This window comes from Eretmochelys imbricata, chromosome 7, assembly GCF_965152235.1.
Source record: "Eretmochelys imbricata isolate rEreImb1 chromosome 7, rEreImb1.hap1, whole genome shotgun sequence".
Classification (NCBI taxonomy): domain Eukaryota; kingdom Metazoa; phylum Chordata; order Testudines; family Cheloniidae; genus Eretmochelys; species Eretmochelys imbricata.
In genome coordinates this window covers 101,619,349-101,646,553 of record NC_135578.1, presented here as the reverse complement: position 1 = coordinate 101,646,553, position 27,205 = coordinate 101,619,349, and the positions used below count along the sequence as shown (strand labels likewise).

General features: G+C 41.9%; 1 protein-coding gene across 1 annotated transcript in view; it reads left to right on the top strand.

The window, feature by feature from the left end:
- Nucleotides 1–19,755, top strand: part of MKI67 (marker of proliferation Ki-67) — a 40,047-nt gene extending 20,292 nt beyond the window's left edge. The window contains exons 12-17 of the mRNA XM_077822899.1: nt 1,700–1,871; nt 4,040–4,174; nt 6,402–7,504; nt 9,376–9,439; nt 13,473–17,435; nt 19,072–19,755. Coding sequence (XP_077679025.1) covers nt 1,700–1,871; nt 4,040–4,174; nt 6,402–7,504; nt 9,376–9,439; nt 13,473–17,435; nt 19,072–19,211 — 5,577 coding nt within the window. The 3' untranslated portion in view covers nt 19,212–19,755. The remainder of the gene's footprint in view (nt 1–1,699; nt 1,872–4,039; nt 4,175–6,401; nt 7,505–9,375; nt 9,440–13,472; nt 17,436–19,071) is intronic.
- The last annotated feature ends 7,450 nt before the right edge of the window (nt 19,756–27,205 follow it).

Here is a 27,205-nt window from a genome sequence, read left to right as displayed (position 1 = left end):
TGCTCATTCTGAAGGCTGATATACCTGCCTTCTAGCACTCTCTTACATTCTTCTCGTCTGAATCTGTCACACTCCCCATTTCCCAAACTTAACACATGAGGGGAAATAAAAGAAACAATTATAGCAGAAAAATGAAAATAGAGTCTTACAAAAATTTGTTTTAATCTTAAAAAGCTTTGTGATAGCTTTTGATAGCAAATACGCATTTTTATACTGCTGACTAGAGCGGAATGGTTTAAATCAAGGGGATTGAAATCAGCAAGCAGGAAATATTTATTTCAATAATTTATTTTAATCTTTATTTGTATTTCTTAATTACTTTCCTAAAGAACGGTTTATTTTTTTTCATTGCTTTGTAACCAATAAAACACATTGATTTTCAATTAGATGTAGCCTTTACACCAGTGGTTCTCAGCATATTACACATTGTGGGATGCATATGTGGCCTAGAATGTGTAACCTGTCAGGGCAGAGGCAGCTGAGACCCTGAACCCCAGACCCCTGCCATGCAGGCTGCTGCTCCGGCCAGTTGCCACCACCCTGGAACCCTGTCCCCTGCCATGCGGCTGCCCGACCCCAGGACACCTGCCACGCGGGGCAGGCCCAGAGCCTGCAGGGTGGGCTGGTGTCCCCAGGTTCCCACAGGGCCAGCTGGCTGCCCCAGATCCCAGGACCCCCGCCATGTGGAGCAAGCCAGCTGCCCATCCCAGTCCCCTGCTGCGTGTCTGCCCGGGCCCATGGGGCCCAACAGCTGTCCTGACCTTGGGGACTGCGGGGCCCCATGGGAGCCCTACACCCCACCCACCCCAATGCTAGGTGGCGGGGCAGCCCAGACCCCCTCCCCCTCGCAGCTGGGAACCCAGGACCCCGGACATACCCGTAGCCGTTAGCACACAGGGGCCGCAGTTGTATGCTAATTGGGCCACATGCGAGCCATGAGTTGAGAACTGCTGCTTTACACTGTATTTCAAGAATACTTGTGATATGTCAAGCTCTGCTTGGACGGAAATTCAATTAAAAATACACAAAACCCATATTTTAAAATTGTTTTTAGAAGTTCAGTATAACTACCTTTAACGTGCTGGAATAGATAAGAAAAGAGTTTTGTAAAAACATGTTTTGCATTTAAAACTAACTGATAAATTATTATCTATAGTTAGTGAATTGAACTGATTGATTCTGGTCATTGTGTGCTTCAATATCACCCACTCACACCAAGTTTTTATTCGTAGCCTGGAAGAGGAAAACAAGTTTTCCTGCTTTTTTCATCTCCCAATTGGTTTCTTAGCTTTGCATGAACTATTCATTGAACTGAAGTGAAGAAAACATTCTCTCTCTGTCTGCAGAAGAGACAACTGATATCAAGAGCTGGTTTAGTACATCAACAAACTCAGTTCTAGGTTTATTTTGAAAAATAAACCCGAATTTCATTTAATTAAAAAAGCCAACTTAAACTAAAAATCCATTTTTTTTAAAAATGCACATTGGTTCTGACTTTGGTCTGATCTGTGAACAAATGTACACTGATTTAACTAAAATCAATTTTTAAATGTAAACCAGTCTAAGGTTTGCACCAGTTCAACTAAACAGACTTAAAACTTTCAGTAACACTGGTACAGGTTTGTGTGTGGATCTTACACTGTTCTGGTCATTACAATAAATTCTCATTTACTGAGCAACTCTGTTTTTCTTTCTACAGACTCCAGCAAGAAAAGTAAAGGGTCATTTTAGTACAGGTCATGCAGATTCTCCAGCTACCATAGTGATAGGAAAAGCTCATACCACCACAGTGAAGCTGGTTGGACAGGCCCCTAGACTGGTGAAGAATTGTGCTTTGAAACAAAACATGGATATAAATGAAAGCTTCACAGGTAATTTGCACACTTTTTTTAAATTAAGCCACATAATTCTTGCCTTATTTCACTTCATGTTGGTTGATAAAAGCAGTTTCTACTTAATACAGTCTATTGTGTAACTTGGAACATGTTAATCTCCTTTACATAGTAGAAAATACCTTTATGTACTGCGGGGACCATAACTTCAAATTTTTTTTGGCCTTGAGTTTAAAATCTCAACTTGAACCTTGTATTAGGAGGGTTTGTATTTAATTTCAACTTCTTAAAAATGAGCGAACTTTGTCAAGTTCATCACTGTCTGTCACTACCTTCTAGGTCCCTCCATTGTTTTCCCCCTCTTCTGCTACATCAAATACAAACTTCATGTTCTAACCTTCAAAGCTGAACACAGTTTAAGCTCTGCAGTATCTCTCCTTCTTAACCCAAGGTTGACTGCTCTCTTAACTTCACCGATGATGCTAGAGTCTCCGTTGCCTGGTTTTCTACTTTCTTTACACTAGTGCCTTTATGCTTTCTCCCATACTGCACTTGCAAATGGGAAATACTGCCAGTCAAATCTGTAAAACTACCACTTTCTCTTAAGTGTCTTACATCTCACCTATATTATAATGAGTAAGGCTACATTTTAGTCACCGGTATTTTTAGTAAAAGTCATCAACAGGTCACTGGCAGTAAACAAAAATTCATGGCCAGTGACCTGTCCATGATTTGTGCTAAATAACTGACTAAATCTTGGGTGCTCTGGGGTAGCAGGTGGTGGTGCGTGGCCCAGGACCCCTGCTGACGCTGCTGTGGGGAGGGGAGGCGCATGGTGACCCAAGATCCCCGCTGTGGAGGGCGGTGGCCAGACACAACGGCTGCTGCAGAAGTCCCAGAGGTCTCGAAAAGTCACAGAATCCGTGACTTCCATGACAGACTCGCAGCCTTAGTAATGAGTACTGAAAACTGCTATATAATAACTGGTTAGTAGTAAGCTGTGATTGCTGCTACTGATCAGTATAATTTTTAGCCAATCAGTACTAAAACATTTTATTTTGTTAATCTATCCTCTTACTTCCTCTCCAACTGGGATCTTTTTTTTTTTTTTTTTTTTTTAATATGTACCTGTTATGTCTTGGTGTCTAGATAGTAAGTTCTTTGGAGATGGACTTTCATGTACTATCTTTGTGCAGTGCCTCGCACAATTGGACCCAAACTAGGTTTTGGCATCTGACAGCTGCTGCAGTGTAAATGTTATTTGAGTGGTGTCTCAATCAAATATTATTTTAATGTATAGTTGTAATTATTTCAATTTGTGATGTTCCATACGTGCATAGAATCATAGAATATTAGGGTTGGAAGAGACCTCAGGAGGTCATCTAGTCCAATCCCCTGCTCAAAGCAGGACCAACACTAACTAAATCATCCCAGCATGTGTGCTTTCTCTATATCTGGAGCACAATTGTGCATACAAATTAGGCCATCATACATTGATGCATCAGTAAAGTATGTCTCTAGATAAAGCTTATATGTAGTTTAGTATAGTAGCGTTTCATTGTTTTACAAATAAAAAGAATTATGTTCAATTTATTTAAAATGAATGTGGTGAAAAGTTTAAAAGCAGGATGTGTAGCTAACAGCAGAAAAATGTTAAACTTTACATTATATTTGGATGTCTTGCTGTATAAAATGCTGTGTGTCCACTTTCTCTTTGTGGTTAATATAGAACTTCTCACAGTGAAGTATCAATAACTCTTGAATTGAGTTTGACTCACACACACACACCTGTTGTGCAGTGCTTACACATGTACTTGGTATTTTGCAGACAATTTCTACTACTCAGTTCTGCTGTACTACATCCTTATTGTTCTAGATTTGTGTTTTTTAAATCAGGGAAATTAGTCTTTTTTTCAATCTGGGATGAAACTACTAACCTGACTTTCATTTATGACATAACATATCTCCAGAGGTGACTCGAACAATCGGTGTATTAACATATTATACCACCTACCTCCTGTTATAACGCCTCTACTGTGAAACAAAGGCGTAGACGTATGATTATCTGCCCTTAAATGTACATTGTGTGGTGTACTATTTGAAGAAAGGGACTAAGTCACAATGCTTTATTTTATTCTTTGTTCTGCCACTGTATAACTGTTTTGTAAATCAAAGCATATGCTAATTACTTTAAACATAATTAATAGGAATAACTGAGATGTTTAGAACTCCAGTAAATGAAAATCAAAAGAGTCCATCTTTATCTGCTGCTCACAAGACTGATCTTACACCATCATGTGCTAAAGCAGAAGGCTCTGAGGTACACACTCCAGAGGAGTCTGGTATGTTTGTTTCTTCTTTTTAATAGCTCTGTGGAAAGGGAGTGAGGGTTTATGGATTGCATATAAGAAAAGCAGGCTAGTGCTACTAACCTGGATCTTTGAAGCTAAGCTTAGTCAATTATTGGTTTTGTTTTAACCTATGCAGACTTAGTGTAGAGTGAGAATGGGGCAGGTGGCAATTTGAGGTAATTCTGAGATAGGTGGTTGAATGCTGCTTTCTATCTTAAAAAGATGTATTTGTAGTCCCAACTATTTCTGAACTAGGATGATCCACTTCTTCATTAAATGGTTTCGTCCCATGGAGTATGATGCTTTCAGAATACTGAAGCATGTGTGATTGTACAAAATGGGTTTAAAGCACTCAACATTGAAGAGTTGGTATGCTTCAGCAAAATGAAGTGAATTGTTGAATGCAGACACAACTAAGCCCAATGCTTGTGTTTTAAGGTAGGGCGAGGGTGGTGTTGATGGAAAAGGTGGGGCCCAGAATGAGAAGTCAAAGGCCATCAAAGGTGGAAGGATGATACTGAGTAGGCACCTTCCTAACTTCTTTGGTAGGGTTTCCTTCCTTTCTGTTGTAACTCTTGGTACTAGTCATTGGGTTGCTGTAAGGATCAAAGCTAATACTGTCCCTGAGAGATCAAATGAGATCTCGTTTCTTCAATTAAGCAAGAATTACCTTAATATAGTTCTTCATAGGTAGAACTCAAGAATAAATCCTATAATATACCAAAACTTTAGAATTGCATTTCCATTTACTTGAGAATCTGGAATATATATTTTTAGTCACAGAAATAGGCTTAATAAATGGGTATATTCAGAGCACTGTGTATTCCACAAGTACTAAATTTGCTGCAAAGCTGTGTTATAGAATAAATTCAAGGTTGGTTGGTTTGTTTTAAGGTTTCCCTTGCAAATTGTCTACACTTGACTTCTTTCCCTAAAACTCTCCACTGTCAGTACCACTGTGCAGCTGTCTCTACCAGTAATAGCAATGGTGGGAGATGTAGGGTAGACAAGGGGACAGTGACCACTTCAATTTTACTACAACATTATCTGTGCCTGCTTTGATCCATAGAGCCCTGTGCGGATACAAATTTATATCCGTAGATGCAGATATCCGCGGATATAAATCAGTAACCGCAGGGGCTCCTGGGGACCGCAGCGGAAACAGGAGCAGAACATGGGGCCGCTGCTCCCAGCAGCTAGTGCCCCATGCTGGCAGCTTCTCCGGTGTGGCTGTACCGCCCCCAACCTTGTCCATTGGGGTGGGAATTGGGCCCACCAGCAGTTGTCCCTGGTCATGCTCTTGTGTTCAGGTGCTGTGCATGTCCCCAGACAGGAGACGCAGACAGCTGCATGGAAGGGATGGGGGCCAGGTTGGGCAGTATAGCCTCACCGGAGGAGCTGCCAGCGAAAGGCGCTGGCTTCTGGAGCAGCAGCCCCGTGTTCTGCTCCTTTTGCCACTGTGGTTCCCAGGAGAGCCCTGAGGTTCTGCAGATACCAATTTATATCCACGGATATCTGTATCCGCGGATATACATTTGTATCCACACGGGGCTCTACTGATCCAGTACCTTGCCTATGTTATAAGTACTTGTGTTAGCAACCTTGAGAAATTGTAGGGAAAATCTAGTGTAGATACAACTGTGGTTAACAACAAAAACCTTTAAAACAATATACCATATATGAACTTGACAGTTTGTTTTCTGAGTCTACAAGACAGACTGAAATAGCAGTTCGAGGTGAAGCAAATTTCAGTATCAACATTTACTGCATTACTGGTCACTTTAATGTGCTTATCTTGCACAAGTTTTTTTGTCCGCCACACCTTTTCCAGTGCCAAAAATGCCAAATGTCCCCTTATGCCAAAAAATCAGCTTCCACCTGATGCTTACGTGTTATGCATCTTCAAAACAAAGTTTGCAGCACGTTTAAAGTTTAGGGACAGTACACAAGAAATTTAACTTAACATTGGATAAAATAACAGAGGAACACTAGTTATATTCATTTTCATATTTAATTCAATTAAAAACTCATTTTTAAAATTTGTGTAGTGCCTTCATGTTGTTTTTCATTGTTAATTACCAAGTTACTTTTTAAATAAGACTAGATTTTGGTGCAAGGGGCAGAAGCTTTGCGTGCCTGATACTTCTGCAGCAATTTCCATACTTGACTTCCTTGCTTAAATTTCCTTTTGAATTACATAAACCTAATTTTATTACAGGAGAGATGGTAATATCACCATTAAGTACCTCCGGCATGTCACAACAGAGAAAAGATAGTCAAGATGTTGTATCTCGCTTCCTGAGACTGGAGAAGTCTCCAAATTCTGCTTTTGTGGCTGCTAAGTTAAAGCAGACTCCTAAAAAAGAGAGAACTGTACTAGAAGAGACGGTGGAAATGAGTAATCCGTTAGTAATGCCAGAAAAGCATATAACTGAGGTGACAGTGAAAGCTAAAAGGCTTGTGAAGACTCCAAAGCAAAAGATCAAACCCGTCGATGCTCTCTTGGGCATCAAAAGGCTCTTGAGGACTCCAAAGCAAAAGACCGAACCCGTCGAGGCTCTCTCGGGCGTCAAAAGGCTCTTGAGGACTCCAAAGCAAAAGACCGAACCCGTCGAGGCTCTCTCGGGCGTCAAAAGGCTCTTGAGGACTCCAAAGCAAAAGACCGAACCCGTCGAGGCTCTCTCGGGCGTCAAAAGGCTCTTGAGGACTCCAAAGCAAAAGACCGAACCCGTCGAGGCTCTCTCGGGCGTCAAAAGGCTCTTGAGGACTCCAAAGCAAAAGACTGAACCTGTCGAGGCTCTCTCGGGCGTCAAAAGGCTCTTGAGGACTCCAAAGCAAAAGACCGAACCCGTCGAGGCTCTCTCGGGCGTCAAAAGGCTTTTGAGGACACCAAAGCAGAAGATGGAACCTCTTACAGATGAAATTGCCTTAAAAAGATTACTAAAGACTCCAGCACAAAAAAAGCAAGTAGTAAAGGATGTGGTGGGAGTCTGTTTTATGAAGACAACACAAAAGCAGAAATGTCAGCCAGTAGAAGACAAGATAGGGATCAGCCATATTATGAAAACATCTAATCAGAGAATCCAATCAGAAGATATGGTAGGAATCAAAAGGCTATTGAAGACAAAGGAAAGAGTCGAACCAGTAGAAGACATGTTTGGTATCAGCAGACTACTGAGGACACCAAGGGAAAAATATCTACCAGTTGATGACTATGTGGGATTGCAAAAACTTATGGCTGAGCCTAAACAAAAATATTCAAATTCTGAACTGGATTATGTTGGTGTTAAAGAAATTTTTGATACACCAAAGGAAATTAAGGTAAAAGATCTTGTTACATTATTTTGGTAATTTCAATTGTAGTCAAATTCATAAATTTTAAGACTAGAGGATACCATAGGATTATCTATACTACCCTCCTGGCTATAAAATTTCATCCAGTTACCCCTGTGTTGAGCTCAATAACTTATCTGGCTGATGCATGTGTTCCAGAAATAATACTAAATAAGTTACTGAGCACAACACAGGGGCAGTGGTGGATTCTCCATCTCTTGATATCTTCTCATTAAGAATCCATCACTTCCCTTGGTAGCTTGTGCCCGTGGTTGTGAATTGCTTTCATTATTAAAAAATTGTGCATTATTTCTAATTTGGATTTGTCTGGCTTCAGCTTCCAGCTATTGGTGATTCTTATATCTTTCTTTGCTAGATTAGAGTTCTTTAGTACTTGAAATTTTTCTTCCTGAGAATATACTGTAATCAAATTGGCTTTCAACCATTTTGATAAACTAAGCAGATTGAGCTCTTTGAGTCTCTCACTGCACCCTTTCCAATTTTTTAACATTATTTTTAAAACATGGACATCAAAATTGTATGTGGTTTCCCAGTACTGGTCTCACCAATGCTTTGTACAGAGGTAAGATCATTTCCCAACTCTTGCTCACTATTCCCCTGTTCATATATTTAAGGATGCCCTTTTTGCCACAGAGTGGTACTGAGAAGTCATGTTGGTTTGCCTTCCTTCTCTGACCTCCTAAATCCTTTTCAGAGTTACTGCTTTCCATAATACAATCCCCTATTCTGTAGATATGGCCCGCATTGCTTGTCTCTTAGATGTGTATAACTTTCCATTAGCTGCATTAAAACACATTGTGTTTGAGTGGGATCAGTTTACCAGGTGATCCAGACAACTCTCTATGATGTCAACCCTGTCCTCATTATTTATCACTTAGTCAATCTTTGTGTCATATGCAAGTTTTATCAGCAATGATTTTATATTTAATTCTAGATCATTGATGAAAATGTTGAACAGGCCTAGAACCAATCCTTACAGAATCCTGCTATAAACACCCCCATTTGATAATGATTCTCCACTGACAACTACTTTTTTTTAGCTCTGTCAGCTGGTTCTTATTCTATTTAATGTGCTTTATTGATATTGTATAGTGCCATTTTTTTAATCAAAATGTTGAGTGATACTAAGTCAAAAATCCCTTACAAAATTCTTAAGTATATTACATCTAAACAATTACCTTTCTCAACCAAACTTGTAATTTCAAAAGTGGATGAAATCAGGTTTGTTTCACAAGATCTGTTTTCCATAAAATCATGTTTACTGGAATTAGTTGTATTTCTGTCCTTTAATTCTTTATCAGTTGAATCTCTTTTCAGTTTTTTCATTATTTTGCCTGGGTTTGATGTCAGGCTAACCAGCCTTTAGTTACCTAGGTCATCCTGCCTGTCCTTTTTAAATATTGGCACATAACCACTCTTCTGGAGTTACGGAATTTCCCTGTTATTTCAAGATATATTAAAAATGATCATGAGCAGGCCAGAGATCTTCTCAGCTAAGCCTTCTAGGAGTCTTGAGTGCAAGTTACCAGGGCCTGACAATTTAAAAATATTTAGTCATAGCAGATGTTGTTTAACATCCTCCTTAGTTAGTAATGGACTGGAAAGTAGCTCATCATCCTCATGTGATAAGAGTATATTGTCCTGCTTCTTTCCAAATATAGAACAGAAATGTTAATACTTCCTGCCTTTTTTGCATCATTAACAGTTTTAACATCTCCTTCTAGTAGGGGGTCTATACCATTATTAGCATTTCTTTTGTTCTTAGTATACTTAAAATCTTCTTCTTGTCCTTAGCACTGCCAGCCACAGATTTATTGATTATTTTTTAATTTTGTTAGGTCAAAGTTACGGATCTCATGCAAGAAAATAATTCTCCTCATATTGATCCTAAACGTGAACGTGGTAAGTGCAAATGTGCATTTTTAAAGCTGTAATTTACAATGTATCTTAAATGTGTGTGTTTTTGAAAATGCCAGAATACACAGAAAATATTGAATTTAGTTTGTGCAGTGATAATTTTGAATACTTGCTGCTGGGAATTGGAATTTATGAATGTAGTATGCTGTTAGTAACATCTGTAGATCCACCAGCATAAAAATCCTGCTCTTAAACTTCATTTAAAATTAAATCTCTTTTGAAAGACTTCCAAAAGCATATTATTTCTTTAACACTATGCTGGTTCAAAACTGAGTTGAAGGTAAGAATGCTGTCTATTGAATCACCCAACACTATCTTGTGCATTTAGCTGTGATTTTCTTACTGCTACTAAATACAGTGGTACCCTTTTCTTAATGCAGCATCAACTTTCACATTTCATGACTTTTTGGTTTTTGTATGAAGCTTTAATATTGCCTTAATGTAGATTTTGCTAAATATATACAAATGAGATTAACAGGATTTTGTGCCGTGTATCAAAATCACTTGGCAGAAAAATTTGAAAAGAAAAGAAAAAAAGGCATGAGATTCAGAGTCTTCAGCACTCTTGAGCATTCTCTGGGATTGGGTCAGTGTCTTTTCAGGATCCCAGGTCACCTTTCTTCCAGTTCAGCCTTCTCTTCCAGGTTATGGATTCTCCTCTCTGACTCTTGCAGCAAGCTCTCATCAATTTGGGTTGGTCAGAGAGTCAAAAGATTCTCTCTAGCTCAGAAAACATGTCCTAGAATGAACCTCCCAGCCTCACAGTTCTTAAAAGCCAATTCTAACACCGCTCCTGTCCTGCTAGAGAACTTCCACTGCTGCAACCAGCATCCCTGCAGACCACCTGGAATAACTGTATTCTTACAGCCCAAGCACCCTCTTTAGCATACCCATTTTCCTTCCAGAGCACAATCATTAAATGTTAATGACTTCTTTTGATTGTTCTATGTGGGAAAAGCCTTCCAGCTGAATGTGTAGTGTATGACAATGTAATTGTCAGCCAATGGCTGATTTAATGCATGAGAGTTAGAATTTTATATAAGGAATCCATAAAATCAATCAGAATTCATAAGTTGTACAGAGACAGATTCCCCAAATCATCATAGCAACCGTAATTATATCCTTTACCAATGGTTATTAAACAGTCATGAAATAATCATATCTAAAGTATCAAATGTATTCAAGTTTCTCTCATTCTAAAATATCAGTAGCCCAACCAATAAAATAACATTTCTTTCCTTTAAGCCCCGCAACCTGAAGCAAATACTCACCAACAACCACATACCACACAACAGAACCACTAACCCAGGAACCTATCCTTGCAACAAAGCCCGTTGCCAACTGTGCCCACATATCTATTCAGGGGACACCATCACAGGGCCTAATAACATCAGCCACACTATCAGAGGCTCGTTCACCTGCACATCCACCAATGTGATATATGCCATCATGTGCCAGCAATGCCCCTTTGCCATTTACATTGGTCAAACTGGACAGTCTCTACGTAAAAGAATAAATGGACACAAATCAGATGTCAAGAATTATAACATTCATAAACCAGTCGGAGAACACTTCAATCTCTCTGGTCACGCAATCACAGACATGAAGGTCGATATCTTACAACAAAAAAACTTCAAATCCAGACTCCAGCGAGAAACTGCTGAATTGGAATTCATTTGCAAATTGGATACTATTAATTTAGGCTTAAATAGAGACTGGGAGTGGCTAAGTCATTATGCAAGGTAGCCTATTTCCCCTTGTTTTTTCCTACCCCCCGCCCCCCCCAGACATTCTGGTTAAACTTGGATTTAAACTTGGAGAGTGGTCAGTTTGGATGAGCTATTGCCAGCAGGAGAGTGAGTTTGTGTGTGTGTGTGTGTGTGTTCCCGGGGAGGGGGGGGGGGGGGGAGAAAGCCTGGATTTGTGCTGGAAATGGCCCACCTTGATTACCATGCACATTGTAGGGAGAGTGGTCATTTTGGATGAGCTGTTACCAGCAGGAGAGTGAGTTTGTGTGTGTATGGGGGTGGGGGGGTGAGAGAGCCTGGATTTGTGCTGGAAATGGCCCACCTTGATTACCATGCACATTGTAGGGAGAGTGGTCATTTTGGATGAGCTGTTACCAGCAGGAGAGTGAGTTTGTGTGTGTATGGGGGTGGGGGGGTGAGAGAGCCTGGATTTGTGCTGGAAATGGCCCACCTTGATTACCATGCACATTGTAGGGAGAGTGGTCATTTTGGATGAGCTGTTACCAGCAGGAGAGTGAGTTTGTGTGTGTATGGGGGTGGGGGGGTGAGAGAGCCTGGATTTGTGCTGGAAATGGCCCACCTTGATTACCATGCACATTGTAGGGAGAGTGGTCATTTTGGATGAGCTGTTACCAGCAGGAGAGTGAGTTTGTGTGTGTATGGGGGTGGGGGGGTGAGAGAGCCTGGATTTGTGCTGGAAATGGCCCACCTTGATTACCATGCACATTGTAGGGAGAGTGGTCATTTTGGATGAGCTGTTACCAGCAGGAGAGTGAGTTTGTGTGTGTGATTTTTGGAGGGGGGTGAGAGAGCCTGGATTTGTGCTGGAAATGGCCCACCTTGATTACCATGCACATTGTAGGGAGAGTGGTCATTTTGGATGAGCTGTTACCAGCAGGAGAGTGAGTTTGTGTGTGTGATTTTTGGAGGGGGGTGAGAGAGCCTGGATTTGTGCTGGAAATGGCCCACCTTGATTACCATGCACATTGTAGGGAGAGTGGTCATTTTGGATGAGCTGTTACCAGCAGGAGAGTGAGTTTGTGTGTGTGATTTTTGGAGGGGGGTGAGAGAGCCTGGATTTGTGCTGGAAATGGCCCACCTTGATTACCATGCACATTGTAGGGAGAGTGGTCATTTTGGATGAGCTGTTACCAGCAGGAGAGTGAGTTTGTGTGTGTGATTTTTGGAGGGGGGTGAGAGAGCCTGGATTTGTGCTGGAAATGGCCCACCTTGATTACCATGCACATTGTAGGGAGAGTGGTCATTTTGGATGAGCTGTTACCAGCAGGAGAGTGAGTTTGTGTGTGTATGGGGGTGGGGGGGTGAGAGAGCCTGGATTTGTGCTGGAAATGGCCCACCTTGATTACCATGCACATTGTAGGGAGAGTGGTCATTTTGGATGAGCTGTTACCAGCAGGAGAGTGAGTTTGTGTGTGTGATTTTTGGAGGGGGGTGAGAGAGCCTGGATTTGTGCTGGAAATGGCCCACCTTGATTACCATGCACATTGTAGGGAGAGTGGTCATTTTGGATGAGCTGTTACCAGCAGGAGAGTGAGTTTGTGTGTGTATGGGGGTGGGGGGGTGAGAGAGCCTGGATTTGTGCTGGAAATGGCCCACCTTGATGATCACTTTAGATAAGCTATTACCAGCAGGACAGTGGGGTGGGAGGAGGTATTGTTTCATGGTCTCTGTGTGTATATAATGTCTTCTGCAGTTTCCACGGTATGCATCCGATGAAGTGAGCTGTAGCTCACGAAAGCTCATGCTCAAATAAATTGGTTAGTCTCTAAGGTGCCACAAGTACTCCTTTTCTTTTTCCTTTAACAGTGTAATTGAAAATCATTCATTGTTGAATCTGTAGAAGTCACTCAAATATCTTATTTAGAATATTAAATATACGTTAACTTATCATTTTAAAAAGAAAAGGAGTACTTGTGGCACCTTAGAGACTAATAAATTTATTTGAGCATAAGCTTTCGTGAGCTACAACTCACTTCATCGGATGCATGCCTGTATCTCATGAAAGCTTGTGCTCAAATAAATTTGTTAGTCTCTAAGGTGCCACAAGTACTCTTTTTTTATTTTTTTTGGCGGATACAGACTAACACGGCTGCTACTCTGAAACCTGTCATTACCATTTTAGTACAATCAAATAGTCCTACCCTAAGCTTAGAGGTAATTTTGATCAGGCGCGTTGTGCACTTATTTTACTAATTTTATTCTTGCTCCTTTTGTTCTGTGTTTTTAATGAAAAATGTTACTTGTTTTAGAATCTAGAGGAAATTATGAAAGAGAAGAACTGAAGCAAGAGAAAAGAATGGAAGATTCACTTGAAAAAACATCACTCCCATTTGTGAGATCTAGGAATAGAAACATTAAAAATGAACAAGAATTGCAAGAAAATCTTGAACATGCATTTATTTCACCTAAGGAGTCAGAAATTGTGAAAAATATAGAAAATGTTGAAAAAGAAAAAATAAGTGATGGGTCTCCGACCGAGAGCCATAATCTCTCAAATTCAGTAATCTCTCTTTTACTTACCAAAATGGATCCAGTTCAAGAACCAGCTATTCAACGGCAAAGAGAATTAAACCAAAATTTGAAAGATAGTGATGATAAAGAATTGCTTTTTGAAAATCCTGTGGCCCCACAATTAAATCTTATCCAGGGATCTATCGATTTGTCCGGTAAAGACAAAAAATCTACAAGGGCAAAACAGCAGAAAATAGAAATAAAAGAGAATCCCTCTTCACTAAGAGAATGTGAAGAAATTCTACAGGAGAATGTAAATTTATTAGAATTACCAGTTCTGATGAAAGAGAGCATTGAAGACCAGAAGGAGGAGGCTATTGCTTTCACTACGGTAGTTAAAAATCTAGGAAGAAAAGAGAGAACCAATCAGTGTATGCAAGAAGAAATTATTTCAAAAATTCATGTTCACAAACAACTTGACAAAAATAAGGAAGCTGTTTCCTCAGTAGAAATACATGGAACTTTTCATAGCTCCAGAAGAGGTAAAAGGAGTCTTGAGTCTCGTGATAAAGATTCTTTAATGCCACAAAGAGAAACTACAAGTATGAAACAGAATTTGCAGACTGTGTATCAATCTGTCACAAACCATATTTTAATAATGGAAAATGATCAAAGTATGAAGACAGCAAATGTATCTAGTAGCAGTAAAAATGTAAGAGGGCACCCTCTGCAAACAGGGCTTATAGCACCTGAAGATAAGTCTGATCAAGGTAGTGTAGAAAATAATGAAAAGGTGGCTCTGTCAGTTAGGAAGAGGTCTAGAAGGGAGAAAAAATTAGAAATGCTAGAATCATTAGTTCCAGCTAAAAGAACCAGAAGAGGGAAAACTGAAGATAACAAACAGGAATTTACAGAGGAACATGATGCAAAAGAAAAATCCCAAAGACAGACAACAAGGAATCCTTGTAGAGCAGAAACAGTAAAGTGTGTACAAACAGATGAACAGGATTTTGCCAACAGTACCATTGAGGCTGCTGCAGTAGAAGAATCTGAAATCGATAAACCAACCCTTGAAATTATGGTAACAGAGATGAAAGGAAGAAAATCTTTGAGAGTAAAATCTAGAAAGCAATTAGAGGAAACAAAGAAAGTAAGTACAGAGATGGTACCTGAAAATATAACAAGTGTCCAGGAAGCCAAGAGAACATCAAAAGAAACTGTAGTTAAAATACACAAATCTACAAAAAATGAGACAAAAGCAGCTCAGGGAAATAAGGAAGCAAAAACAGGTCAAAGCTTAAAGTTAAAGGAGTCACATTTTGAAAACACAAATGACGCACCACTTGATGTTTATAGCTTGCAAGCAAACAGGAATTCAATTAAAAAAACTAATCAAACACACGGAAATAACAGAGGTCAAAAAGGTATATTGGACATTAAGGAAGGTGAATTTGCCAAAAATGAAAAAATGATACCACAAAATATATCAGAAACTGAACCAGAGACAATTTCTACAAAGGATTCTCTAGGATCTCTACAGACAGTGCAAAGTTCCAAAACCAAGGAAGCCCAAAACAATCCAACTGCTGCAATGGTATATGATGAGAGAACTGTTCTTAGACACGGAAAGAGGATAAGGAAAGGTGATGGCAAACAGGAAGCATCCGAAACCAAACAAATTGAGATTTTAGAAAATAATCCTACAGAAGCAAATGAAAATACACCAAGAAGAGACAGAGGGAAAAAAGTTCATTTTGAACTTGCGGAAGCCAGTTCTGCTTCTCTCAGAGGAAAACACGTTTTACCTGAAGGTAATGATAAAGACCAAAATGAGACTTCAGAAAACTTTCCTTCCCAAGCAAATGAAAATCTCTCAAGAAGGGGCAGAAGGAAAGAAGTTTATCTCACACCAGATAAGGTTAGTTCCACTTCTCTTCGAAAAAAATACAGCTTGCCAGAAAGTGATGCCAAAAAAGACCAAGATGCAGCTTTGGAATCTACTGCTTCCCCTACAAAAGAGAATACATCCAGAAGGGGCAGAAGGAAACAGGTTGATCATAAAGCAGCTAATTCCACTTCTTTTGGAGGAAAATGCACCTTGCCAGGAGATAGCAGTAAAGAAGAGATGTCAGAGAGTCAAAATGTGCCTTTTGAAGCTATTGTTTCGCCTACAAAAGAGAAGCTATCAAGAAGGGGCAGAAGGAACCAAGTTCCTCTCACATCTCAGGCAGCTAATTGCACTTCTCTCAGAGGAAAAAGTAGCTTGACAGAAAATGATGATAAAGATGCAATTCCTAAAGACCAAAACGTGCCTTTGGGAAGTACTACCTCCCAGGCAAAAGTGAATCCATCAAGAAAGGGCAGAAGGCGACAGGTTGATCTCACAAGACAGGCAGCTAGTTCCACTTCTCTCCAAAGAAAAAGCGGGTTGCCAGAAAATGATGGTAAAGAGAAGGTTCCTAAAGAAGACCAAAATGTGCCTTTGGGAAATACTACTGAGGCAAAAGCTAATCCACCCAGAAAGGGCAGACAGAAACAGGTTGATCTCACAAGACAAGAAGCTAGTTCCACTTCTCTCCGAGGAAAAAGCAGCTTGCCAGAAAATGATGGTAAAGAGAAGGTTCCTAAAGAAGACCAAAATGTGCCTTTGGGAAATACTACTGAGGCAAAAGCTAATCCACCAAGAAAGGGCAGACGGAAACAGGTTGATCTCACAACACAAGCAGCTAGTTCCACTTCTCTCCGAGGAAAAAGCAGCTTGCCAGAAAATGATGGTAAAGAGAAGGTTCCTAAAGAAGACCAAAATGTGCTGTTGGAAACTATTACTTCCCAGGCATCAAAAAAGGGCAGAAGAAAACAGGTTGATCTCACAACACAGGCAGCTAGTTCCACTTCTCTCCGAGGAAAAAGCAGCTTGCCAGAAAATGGTGGTAAAGAGAAGGTTCCTAAAGAAGACCAAAATGTGCCTTTGGGAAATTCTACTGAGGCAAAAGCTAATCCACCCAGAAGGGGCAGACGAAAACAGGTTGATCTCACAACACAGGCAGCTAGTTCCACTTCTCTCCGAGGAAAAAGCAGCTTGCCAGAAAATGATGGTAAAGAGAAGGTTCCTAAAGAAGACCAAAATGTGCCGTTGGAAACTATTACTTCCCAGGCATCAATAAAGGGCAGAAGAAAACAGGTTGATCTCACAACACAGGCAGCTAGTTCCACTTCTCTCCGAGGAAAAAGCCGCTTGCCAGAAAATGGTGGTAAAGAGAAGGTTCCTAAAGAAGACCAAAATGTGCCGTTGGGAAATTCTACTGAGGCAAAAGCTAATCCACCCAGAAGGGGCAGACGGAAACAGGTTGATCTCGCAACACAGGCAGCTAGTTCCACTTCTCTCCGAGGAAAAAGCAGCTTGCCAGAAAATGGTGGTAAAGAGAAGGTTCCTAAAGAAGACCAAAATGTGCCTTTGGGAAATTCTACTGAGGCAAAAGCTAATCCACCCAGAGGGGGCAGACGGAAACAGGTTGATCTCACAACACAGGCAGCTAGTTCCACTTCTCTCCGAGGAAAAAGCAGCTTGCCAGAAAATGATGATAAAGAGAAGGTTCCTAAAGAAGACCAAAATGTGCCTTTGGAAAATATTACTTCCCAGGCATCAAAAAAGGGCAGAAGAAAACAGGTTGATCTCACATCTCAAGTAGCTCGTTCCACTTCTCTCAGGGAAAAACGCCACTTGCCAGAGGATGAAAAGGCAGCCAAAAAATTAAAATCAGGTATGGCAATGATTTATTTTCAGTTACCTAATATAATTGTTTAATTTTTGAAGGTGGGTGAATGCAAACTTGCATGTTTTAGATAAGGAAGTGCTTTATTCTTGATCTTGCCTGTAACTTAATGTTGTGAATAAAAGTGATAAAATTTGCATTACTGTAGATCCCAATATTTCAATCTTAAACGTTTGTTGCCACAGGGACACTTAGTACATGTTTGTATAGCACGTAGCATAAATAATACTTTCCTTTGTTACTGTAAATCTCAAGTCCTCAAAATTGTTCTTATTATGAATCACGGTCCGCTCAATCTATTTGCAATTGTACAACATCTCTGTTGCAATTACAACAATTGTTAACATGAAAAAATATTAGGAAAATATTTAGATAACTGTTTTCAATGTGATGTCAATTTTAAAAGATCACTATCTTTTTCACCTTCATTTAATCTTCCCCACATATGTATGTTCCTTCTCATCCTTCTCCTCTGCCTGGTCCCCTCTTCCCCATCATACTCTTTCTTGCTGTCTGATCCTCCAATCCCATGCTCATGCTAACCTCCTCATTTTTTCCCTTTACATTTGCCGTTTTGTCTTATTCCTTTTTCCCATTCTTTTCTCCTGCCTTCTGGTTCCCTTTCTTGCTCCCTGCTCCTGCTATACATGCACTAGGTACCTGATTCTTTTCTCACCGTTCTTCTGGACAGTGCTCTTTAGCTGGAGGTCATCTTTCCACCAAGCAGCTTTTGATGGTAGCTACCATCTCTGGTGCCATTAGTGACTTTTTTCTGGGATCAGCACCTTTTTCTTCTGGTTTCTAGATTCCTATGCAGGTGTCTAGTCTTTTCTTTACAATGAAGAGCCTGACCTGCCAGCTCTTCGTGGACCCAGAACCACTGCTGTATATTCTAATGCAGGGTTTTCCTTGCTTTAATATTTTTATTGGGAGTCTTTAGTTTACATATGAGTTTAAAAAAAAAATCACTAAAACTACCAAATTGGGTTTATGGTATAACTTTGGGACTAATACTCCACAAAGGCCCCAAGAATCAAGTGCAGCCAGTTATTCTGGTTGAAACCTTTGCCTTTAGTAAAAGACTTAAACCCACAAGGCAGCAGGAATGTTGGCAGCGCGCTTAGTGAATGGTGGCCTGTATTCACCATGTCACAGCACTATCTTTGGACATTTATGGTGATTTATAACAGTGTCATCTGCTGCTCCACCACAGCCTATTAGTACAGTCATCATATTGTCCATGACTGCTTATTCAACAGGCTTCCCTGTGTATATCACAGCTAACCACTGTATCTGAAGTCCATTTGTACAGAATGGACTACCATGGTTTCAAAATGCCATATAAGAAAAAGAATTAGCTTTAGTGCACTTATTAATGTTAATCTGGTTTCAGAAATAGCTGTGAGTCTTCAGGGATCTATTTTAAAGGATGCTGGTTGTGCAGAAGTGCAGCTTTCATAACTGGTTTGTTGTATTCCTGGGTATTGTCTCTGGAATATATTTTTTAGGGATATTTTTCTCTAAAACAGCGTAGCTGAAGATTTGAATTTCAGCTAAAAAGTTTGATTTATTATCTAAATTTACAGTTAATTTTTTATTTTTATTTATTTATTTATTTTTACAGAGTCTGGTCAAAGTATAACTCTGCAAAAAGAAACAAGAAACAAAACTAAAGGAGAACTTGGCAAAGGTGATATAAGCATGATTCAGAGTGCTGGAGGAACAGAAAGGAAAACAAGAGCAAGTGCAAGAACAAGAAAATAATCTTAATAGTTGTAGAACCAGTTTTGAAATCTTTTCAGTATTTGATTTTGCAGTTTTTTTATGTAAATGGATGAGCACTTAGATTTGATAGAGTTGTAAAGCATTCAGTGAATTTAGGTATAATGGAGATATGTTTATCTGTTTATATAAGTAGAAGTGATACCTCTTTTAATGGCATAATTCAGCCAAATATATTTGCTTTCCAAACCGTGGTGAGCTTGTGCAAAATTACAGCAACCAAAAAAACTTTCTGTGCCAACATTGATGCCTCCTTTCACTGATGATCATTTCAGCAGTCTGGAAGTTGTATTACTTTGCTGAATCTGCCCATATGTAATTGTATGTTCTTATCTAGTTAGCTTAATTTTGGGATACTAAAGTTTTATATTTTCATGAAAATTCTGTAAATATCCTTTTTAAAAAAATCTACAGGTTTTTATTGGCAAAACTATTATGTGGGAATTCTGATTTAACAGCTTAAATTGACTACTGCAAAAAATGCAAATAGATTTTTATAAGAGTTAATAAATTTTGTAAATGTTAATTAGATGTGTGATTTTATTTTGTGATTTAAGCATACTTTTTGTTACAAGTATATTAGGAAAACTCAAGATTTATATATAATTACTATTTTTTCCTCACAAGCACAGTGTCAGCATTATTCCCCCAGTCCTCTAAATGACCCAGCAGGTTTATGGAAGCACGTCTTGTTTATGATGGGTCTCCTAGAATATTGGCTGTCTCCTAGTTTGTGGGGCAAGACTGCTCTTTGCTCTGCAGCAGGTCCAATTGTACATGATTGCTAACACCAGACAGCCTGCAGCACTAAATGGATTAAGAATGGGCATTTTAAAGCAATGGGGCTGCCCTTTCCCCAACTCCTCCTTTTCAAAGGAGTGTTGCCCTGTGTTTTGTATGCAGTTATTTTAATATAACATCATCCAAGTGTTTTCAGCATCCATGGACCATGTAGATATATACACGCTAACTAAAGACTATTATTCTTAAATTATGGAGTCTTTCTGTTACTTGTAAATAGCACATTGCATGAATTATTCAAAATGTTAAAGATATATTTTAAAAAACTGTAAGATAGTATATATTCTCCCTGCCATTTATTTGTGTTTAAGAGCCTGATCCTGCTCTATTGAAGTTGATGACAGAAATGTCCTGTTGACTACAAGATATAAGTCAACTTCTTCTACCACATATATACATCTGTTAAGTGAGTTTTTAAGCCAGTATTCAAAAAAAAAAAAGAAAAAACCACCAAACCCAGTATTTTAAATGTTTTTTTCTATGAAGAGCTGAGTCCTGACATTTTTAGAACATTGAACCTTTTCTACACTATCATTTTTCTTAATATCTTCCATTATTATATGACCACATAGCACAGCTCCACTGGTGTTAACATTGATGGGACCATTAATGTGGACAGCCTGCTGCTGGCATTGCAACCATTGTGCCACCAGATCTGTTCAAAGCAGAATTAGGGCTTGTCTTCACATACAGCTGTGCCATTCTGGTGCTTTAGTGAAGACACTCCTATGCCAACAGGAGAGCTCCTCCCATTGGCTTAGTTAATCCACTCTCCGATCAACATAGCGCTGTCTACATGGTGGGTTAGGTTGGTATAACTATGTTGTCGTGGGTGTGGACTTTTCACACCCCTGAGCAATGTAGTTATACTGATACACGTCTGTACTGTAGACATGGCCTTAGATGACAAACAGTTTAAAACACTGGCAGCTCTCCCACTGCTGCTACTGCTGGTGGAGCTGGAGTAGAGAGAAATTAAGAAAAATACTAGTGTACACACAACCTAAATTTATTCCAAACTCATTTACGGGAATATATGGAGTTGTGGTTTTCTGTAACATAGACAATTGAAAAGCAATGTGTTTAGCTGGGAGTGAGAATTTAAAAATCCTGTTTAAAAAAATACTGAAGGTAAATATTTTAATATTTCAAAGGTTGTGTTTTGGGGGGCTTTTTTGTGCATAACTTGTACTATGAAGCCCAACTATCCACTTCTTTAATATAGTGACCCCTCTCCTATACCTTTTTGCCGCTGTACTGCACAAGGCCAATAGTTGCAAAGATCCCCTTCATCAAGTAGTGTCCCTATGGGTGCTTCACTGTAGGTGTGTCTGTGTCCCTGCGCTGCTGATCATAGAACTTCGGTAGCAGTGTCTATGGGGCCCGCACATGCACTGTCTCTACTCGTGCTGTGCCATGAGGCTAGCCAGTGCACATGGGATAACTACCCTCAGTTCCTTCTTAACCACCCTGGATAGAAACAGGGCCTTTAGCTGTCCGTTAGCATATCGTTAACTTTCATTTTTATTTGTTAATAGTTAGCTTTTAGAAACTTTTTAGCTTTCTTCTGACACTTTATTTGGCTGTGACTAATAAAAAAAAAAAAAGAAGAGAGAGAGAGAAAAGACTTTGTCCTGGTTTTGCCCCCAATGGTGGGAACCCACCTGGAAAAGGATATGCCTAGCTCTCTCCGGCCTTCAAGAATTATTGCACTTTCAGCGAGGCGATCCCGGTTGTGGAGAAGCACTCCCAGTGCCTTTTCTATCTTGGCAAGGACCATATCCAACAAAAGTGTTCCCTCTGCCAGCAGCTCTGACCAAAATCCCACAAAGACAACTTCGCCAGAAAATCATCTTTATGGAGGCAGCTCTCCATAAATTCCATCGTGGTGGACGCTGTGAAATCCCATGGCTGACAGCACCACTCTAAGACAACACCCTATGACAGAGACTGGAAGTGCCTTGATCCCTTCGGTAGGAAGGCGTACTCAGCCACCTTACAGTTTTGAATTGCCAGCTACTAGGCACTCATGGCAAAGTACAACTACATGAATTATAATAAATTACACAACTTTATTGATAAACTGCTGGAGAGCTCTTGGGACTCCTTCAAGGTCATCATCCAGGAATGGCAGCTGGTAGCAAAAACCACCTTTGCAATCGGCCGTTGATGCAGCTGACATGGCTGCCAGGACCACCTCCACTGCTGTGGTGATAAGACGGGCGTCGTGGCTTCACCTCTCAGGATTCCTGAAAGAGGTTTAGAACACAGGAGGACTTTGAGGGTTTCAAGCTCTTCGCTGAGAGGACTGATGCCTCCCTCCACTCCTTGAAGGATTGCAGGGCCACTCCCAGATCACTGGGAATCTACACATGAGGGCAAAAGGGACATTTTAGCCCTCAATACCAATAGAGACTTTATTTGTCCCAATTCCCCTCACAATGGCACTATCTGCCCCAAAAGGAATAAAGGGAAATTCCCAAAATGGAAGCCTTTGGGCTCCCAGTCTTAGACTCAACCACCTGCCCCTAAGCACTACTTTTGATGTGCAGGTCGAGGTGTCATGAGACCTCTCCTTAATACTACCTATGCTCATGCACCCATTTGGCAGCGTTCTGCAGTGCCTGGAAGCGCGTAATGTCTGATAGATGAGTCCTAAGAGATCATCAGATCTGGTTATTCCATTCACTTTAGCGCCCTACCCCTTCCACAACATAGTCTCATGTATTATATCAACTGTCAGGGAGGAGCCAGATCGCCTTCCCTATGCATGGAGGCAGTGAATCTCTCATAACATCACCATGTCCAAGGTTTACTTCCCAGACACACAAAACTCGATAGCGGACAAGCTCATTCGCAAATTCCCACATGACCATGAGTGGGAGATGCACCCTTCAGTACTTAATGATTTATTCACACTGTGAGGAATACCGTCCACAGAGCGGTTCACCACCTACCAGAACAAGAAGTGTCTGAGATACTGTTCCGGGGTGGGGATCGGTCAGCTCTCTCTGGGCGATGCTTTCCTCCTCCTGTAGGAAAAGAACCTTCTTTCAGTTTCCTCTTCTGCTGAAGGTCCTGCTAAAGATAAAGAGGAATAGAGTTTGCGTAATTTTGATTGCTCCAACATAGCTGAGACAGACCTGGTACCCTTACCTGATGTAGTTCTCGATGTGCCTACAGATCTCCCTTCTGGCCCCTCCGCATCTTCTCTCTCAGGACAAAGGGTGTACCATACATCTCAACTTGGGGATCCTCCACTTCAAGGCATGGCTCCTATATGATTCTAGCACTTAGAGAGCTCATGCTCAAAGTTGGTGCAAGAGGTTCTACTACACAATAGAAAGTCTTCCACATGTCACACTTACCTGCAGAAATGGTCCAGGTTCCAGATCTGGTGCACGTCCCAACAAATCTCTCCAGTGTCAGCAACTCTTCCACATATTCTTCTGGGCAGGGCCAGGGCCCGACTAAATTATCATCAGGTTCCAAGCAGGCCTTTTGAAGGTGCTCCTGAGGACGGTGCACCAGTTTTGATTCCGGATTCTTCCCTGTCTTTTTTGAATCATCTGTCCCACTTCTATCGTGCTTGGTCCCAAGTAACTTCGGACTACTGGGTCGTTCACACAGTGGAAGTGAGATTCTCTCCAGTTCTGTTCCTACCTTCTCTCCCATCCCCTTTCCCTGTTGCTCTTCAGGGACCCCTCTCATGAGGAACTCCTTATCCAGGAGGTGCAGGCGCTCCTCGCCATGGGAGCGGTGGAGGAGGTTCCTCAGGAGCTAAGGTGCAAGGGATTCTACTCCTGATACTTCCTAATCCCCAAGGCCAACTGGGGTCTCAGACCCATTCCAGATCTGCGCAGTCTCAACAAATGCATGGTAAAGTTGAAGTTTTGCATGGTCTCCTTGGGCACCATTATCCCCTCCCTGGATCCAGGAGACTGGTATGCTGCCCTCGACATGAAGGACGCATACTTCCATATAGCGATTTGTCCTGCACAACAACGCTTCCTACGCTTCATGGTCAACCACAAGCACTACCAATTCACTGTCCTTTGGCCTCTCAACAGCCCCCCGAGTGTTCATCAAGAGCATGTCAGTCATGGCTGCTTTCCTCCGTTGACGGCAGGTGCAAGTATACCCCTACCTTGACGACTGGCTGCTCAGAGGCTGCGCCAGGGGGCAGGTGCTGTCCCAAATCAGTTTGGTCAGGTACACGTTCGAGCAACTGGGTCTCCTCAACTTGGGGAAGTCGCCCTTGGAACCGACCCAAAGAATAGAATTCACTGGGGCAGTATTAGAGTTAGTTCAGGCGCAAGCTCTTCTGCCAGGACCTGATTTCGAGCCATCACGAACATAATTCAAAGCCTCCAGCAATTCCAACAGCAAGGGGGTACCTGAGTCTCCTCGGCCATATGGCTACTTGCACGTACGCAACCTGGCACGCCAGGCTGCAGCTTAGACCTTTACAGACATGGCTTGCCTCAGCCTACTGTCCGGGGCACAACAGCTTGAATTCAGCGGTCATGGTTCCAGGGCAGTTCCTCATGTCCCTCCACTGGTGGCTTAACCCTCAAGCAGTGTGCGAAGGAGTCCCCTTCCACAACCCTCAACCTTCCTTGTCCCTGGTTATGGATGTGTTAGCTCTGGAATGGGGTGCACATCTGGGAGACCTCTAGACACAGGGCCTGTGGTCGCAGGACAAGCTCTCCCTGCATATCAACTTCAAGGAGCTGAGGGCGGTGCACCTAGCCTGCCAGGCCTTTCAGGCCCAATTACAAGTCCAATGCGTAGTAGTTCTAACGGACACCACCACTACCATGTTTTACATCAACAAACAGGGTGGAGCCTGTTCCTCTCCCCTATGCCAGGAGGCCCTCCGGCTGTGGGAGTTCTGCATAGCACACTCCATTCACCTGGAAGCATCCTTTCTACCAGGAGTTCAGAACATGCTGGCGGACCACCTCAGCAGGTCCTTCCGCATATGAATGATCCATCCAGCCGGGTGTCATTCACCTCATTTTCCAAAGGTGGGGGTTTCCCCAGGTTGACCTGTTTTTCCACAAGGATAAGGTGCAGCTCAACCCGCACCTGGCCTTTCTCCCCAAGGTGGCGTTGCACTTCCACAGCAGCCAGGACATTTTCCTGCCTGTCTTTTACCCTAAGCCTCATGCCAGTAACTGGAAGCAGAGGCTGTACTTCCTTGATGTTCAGCGAGCACTAGCTTTCTACACTGAGTTCACTAAGCCATTCAGAAAATTGAACCAGTTGTTCATAGCGGTGGCAGACCAGATGAAAGGGCTCCCAGTCTCATCTCAAAGAATATCTCCTGGATCATGTCATGCCATCCACATGTGCTATGAGCTGGTCAAAGTACCGGCCCCGGCTTACAGTACATTCCACATCAGCAGCGTTCTTGGCCCAGGTCCCAGTCCAAGAAATCTGCAGGGCAGCAACTTGGTCTTTTGTGCATACCTTCACCTCTCACGCCATCATCTGGCACACTAGAAATGACGCGGCTTTCTGCAGAGCAGTGCTACAATCAGCGTTTCCTTAACTCCAACTCCACTGCCTAGGCAAGGCTTGGGAGTCACCTGATTGGAATGGATATGAGCAACCACTCAAAGAAGAAAAAATGGTTACTTGCCTCTTGTAACTGTTCTTTGAGATGTGTTAGCTCATATCCATTCCAAACCCGCCTTCCCCTCTGTCAGAGTAACTGGTAAGAAGGAACTGAGGAGGCGCTGGGTTGACAGGGTCGTATACTGAGCGCCATGAAGGCATGACTCCAGGGGGCTCCACAGCAGAGCTGATGGGTACTGCTAGGGGACAAACTTTCCAATGACTGTGCATGCAGAGCGCACACCTAATTCGAATGGATATGAGTAACATATCTCCAAGAACAACAGTTACAAGAGGTGAGTGTAGCGACGTGGTCACCCTGCTCCTGCCTGAAGGGGATAAAGCAGCTCTAGAGAGGGCTGCAGAGAGGGAAAGCTAGGCTGATTAGGAAAACAGCCACAGCTTTGTTCAGCTTAATCAGGGCCCAGCTGGCCCTTAAAAGAGGGCAGTGGGCCAGAAGCCGACAGAGTCTCTCTAGCTTTTTGAGAGAGAAGGACCTGGCTGCCAGGGAGCTGAGAAGGGTACCTAGGGTGGAGCAGTGCTGGGGAAGGGCAGTGGGAGCCGGGAAGCTCCAGCCTAGCAAAACCCCAGGCTGCAGGCCTTGTTAGGGTAGAGCAGAGCTGGGGAGGTCCAGCTTAGCAAAACCACAGGCTGTAGGCCTAGTTAAAGGCCTACGAAAAGGTACTGGGGCTGCAGAGGGGCAGCCCATAGATAGGCAGAGGCAGCTGGTCCAAGCCCCCTTGCAGTTGATGAGTGGTTTACAGACTGCAGTCTGCCCCAGGGAGCGGGGGCTAGATGATGACTGGCAGTAGCCACTGAGACAAGGGAGGGATAGGGGGTTGGGGGTTCCGTCAGGGGCAGGTGAGACATCAGCTGGCAGAGGGTGCTCCTGGCCAGAAGAGCTAATTCCCAGGACGACCGACAGGAGGCTCTGCACCAGTGCATCGTCACCCCGCCACAGTGAATAACCGTTTATGGAAATGCTGGCATCCACTTTCCTCACAGAGTAACTGCACATGCCACTAGAGTTCATTGCACATCTATAGTTCTATTGAAGGCTGTCCCATATCAAAGATTTGCAGGCCTACTACTTGTTCTTCTATCCATATTTTTGCCAAACATTATGCCATTTTACAGATTTTTGGAGATGACACTGCCTTGCATGATGCAGTCCTTCAAACTGCCCAGTCTTGCCTTCTCAGAACCCACATCCTTACTTAGCTTATTGCTTGGGTGTCTCCTATTTGAAGCACACAAAAGAACATATACTAGAAGAAGGAGAGGTTATTTACCTTACAATAACCTGAGTTCTTCAAGATGTTTTGTCCCTATTGGTGCTCCACCTCCCACCTTCCTTCCCCTCTGCTGTGGAGTTCTGGCTTCACGGTTGAGAAAGAACTGAATGGTGGTGTTCTTGCGCCTCTCTATAAGCCCTTGTTCAGAGCCGATGCACTGGTATGCGCAGGCATGGGCCCACAGATGCTACTTTACAGCCTACAATTGAGAGTGCATAGGCGCGCATACATCCCATAGTGTAGCACCCAGGGACAAAA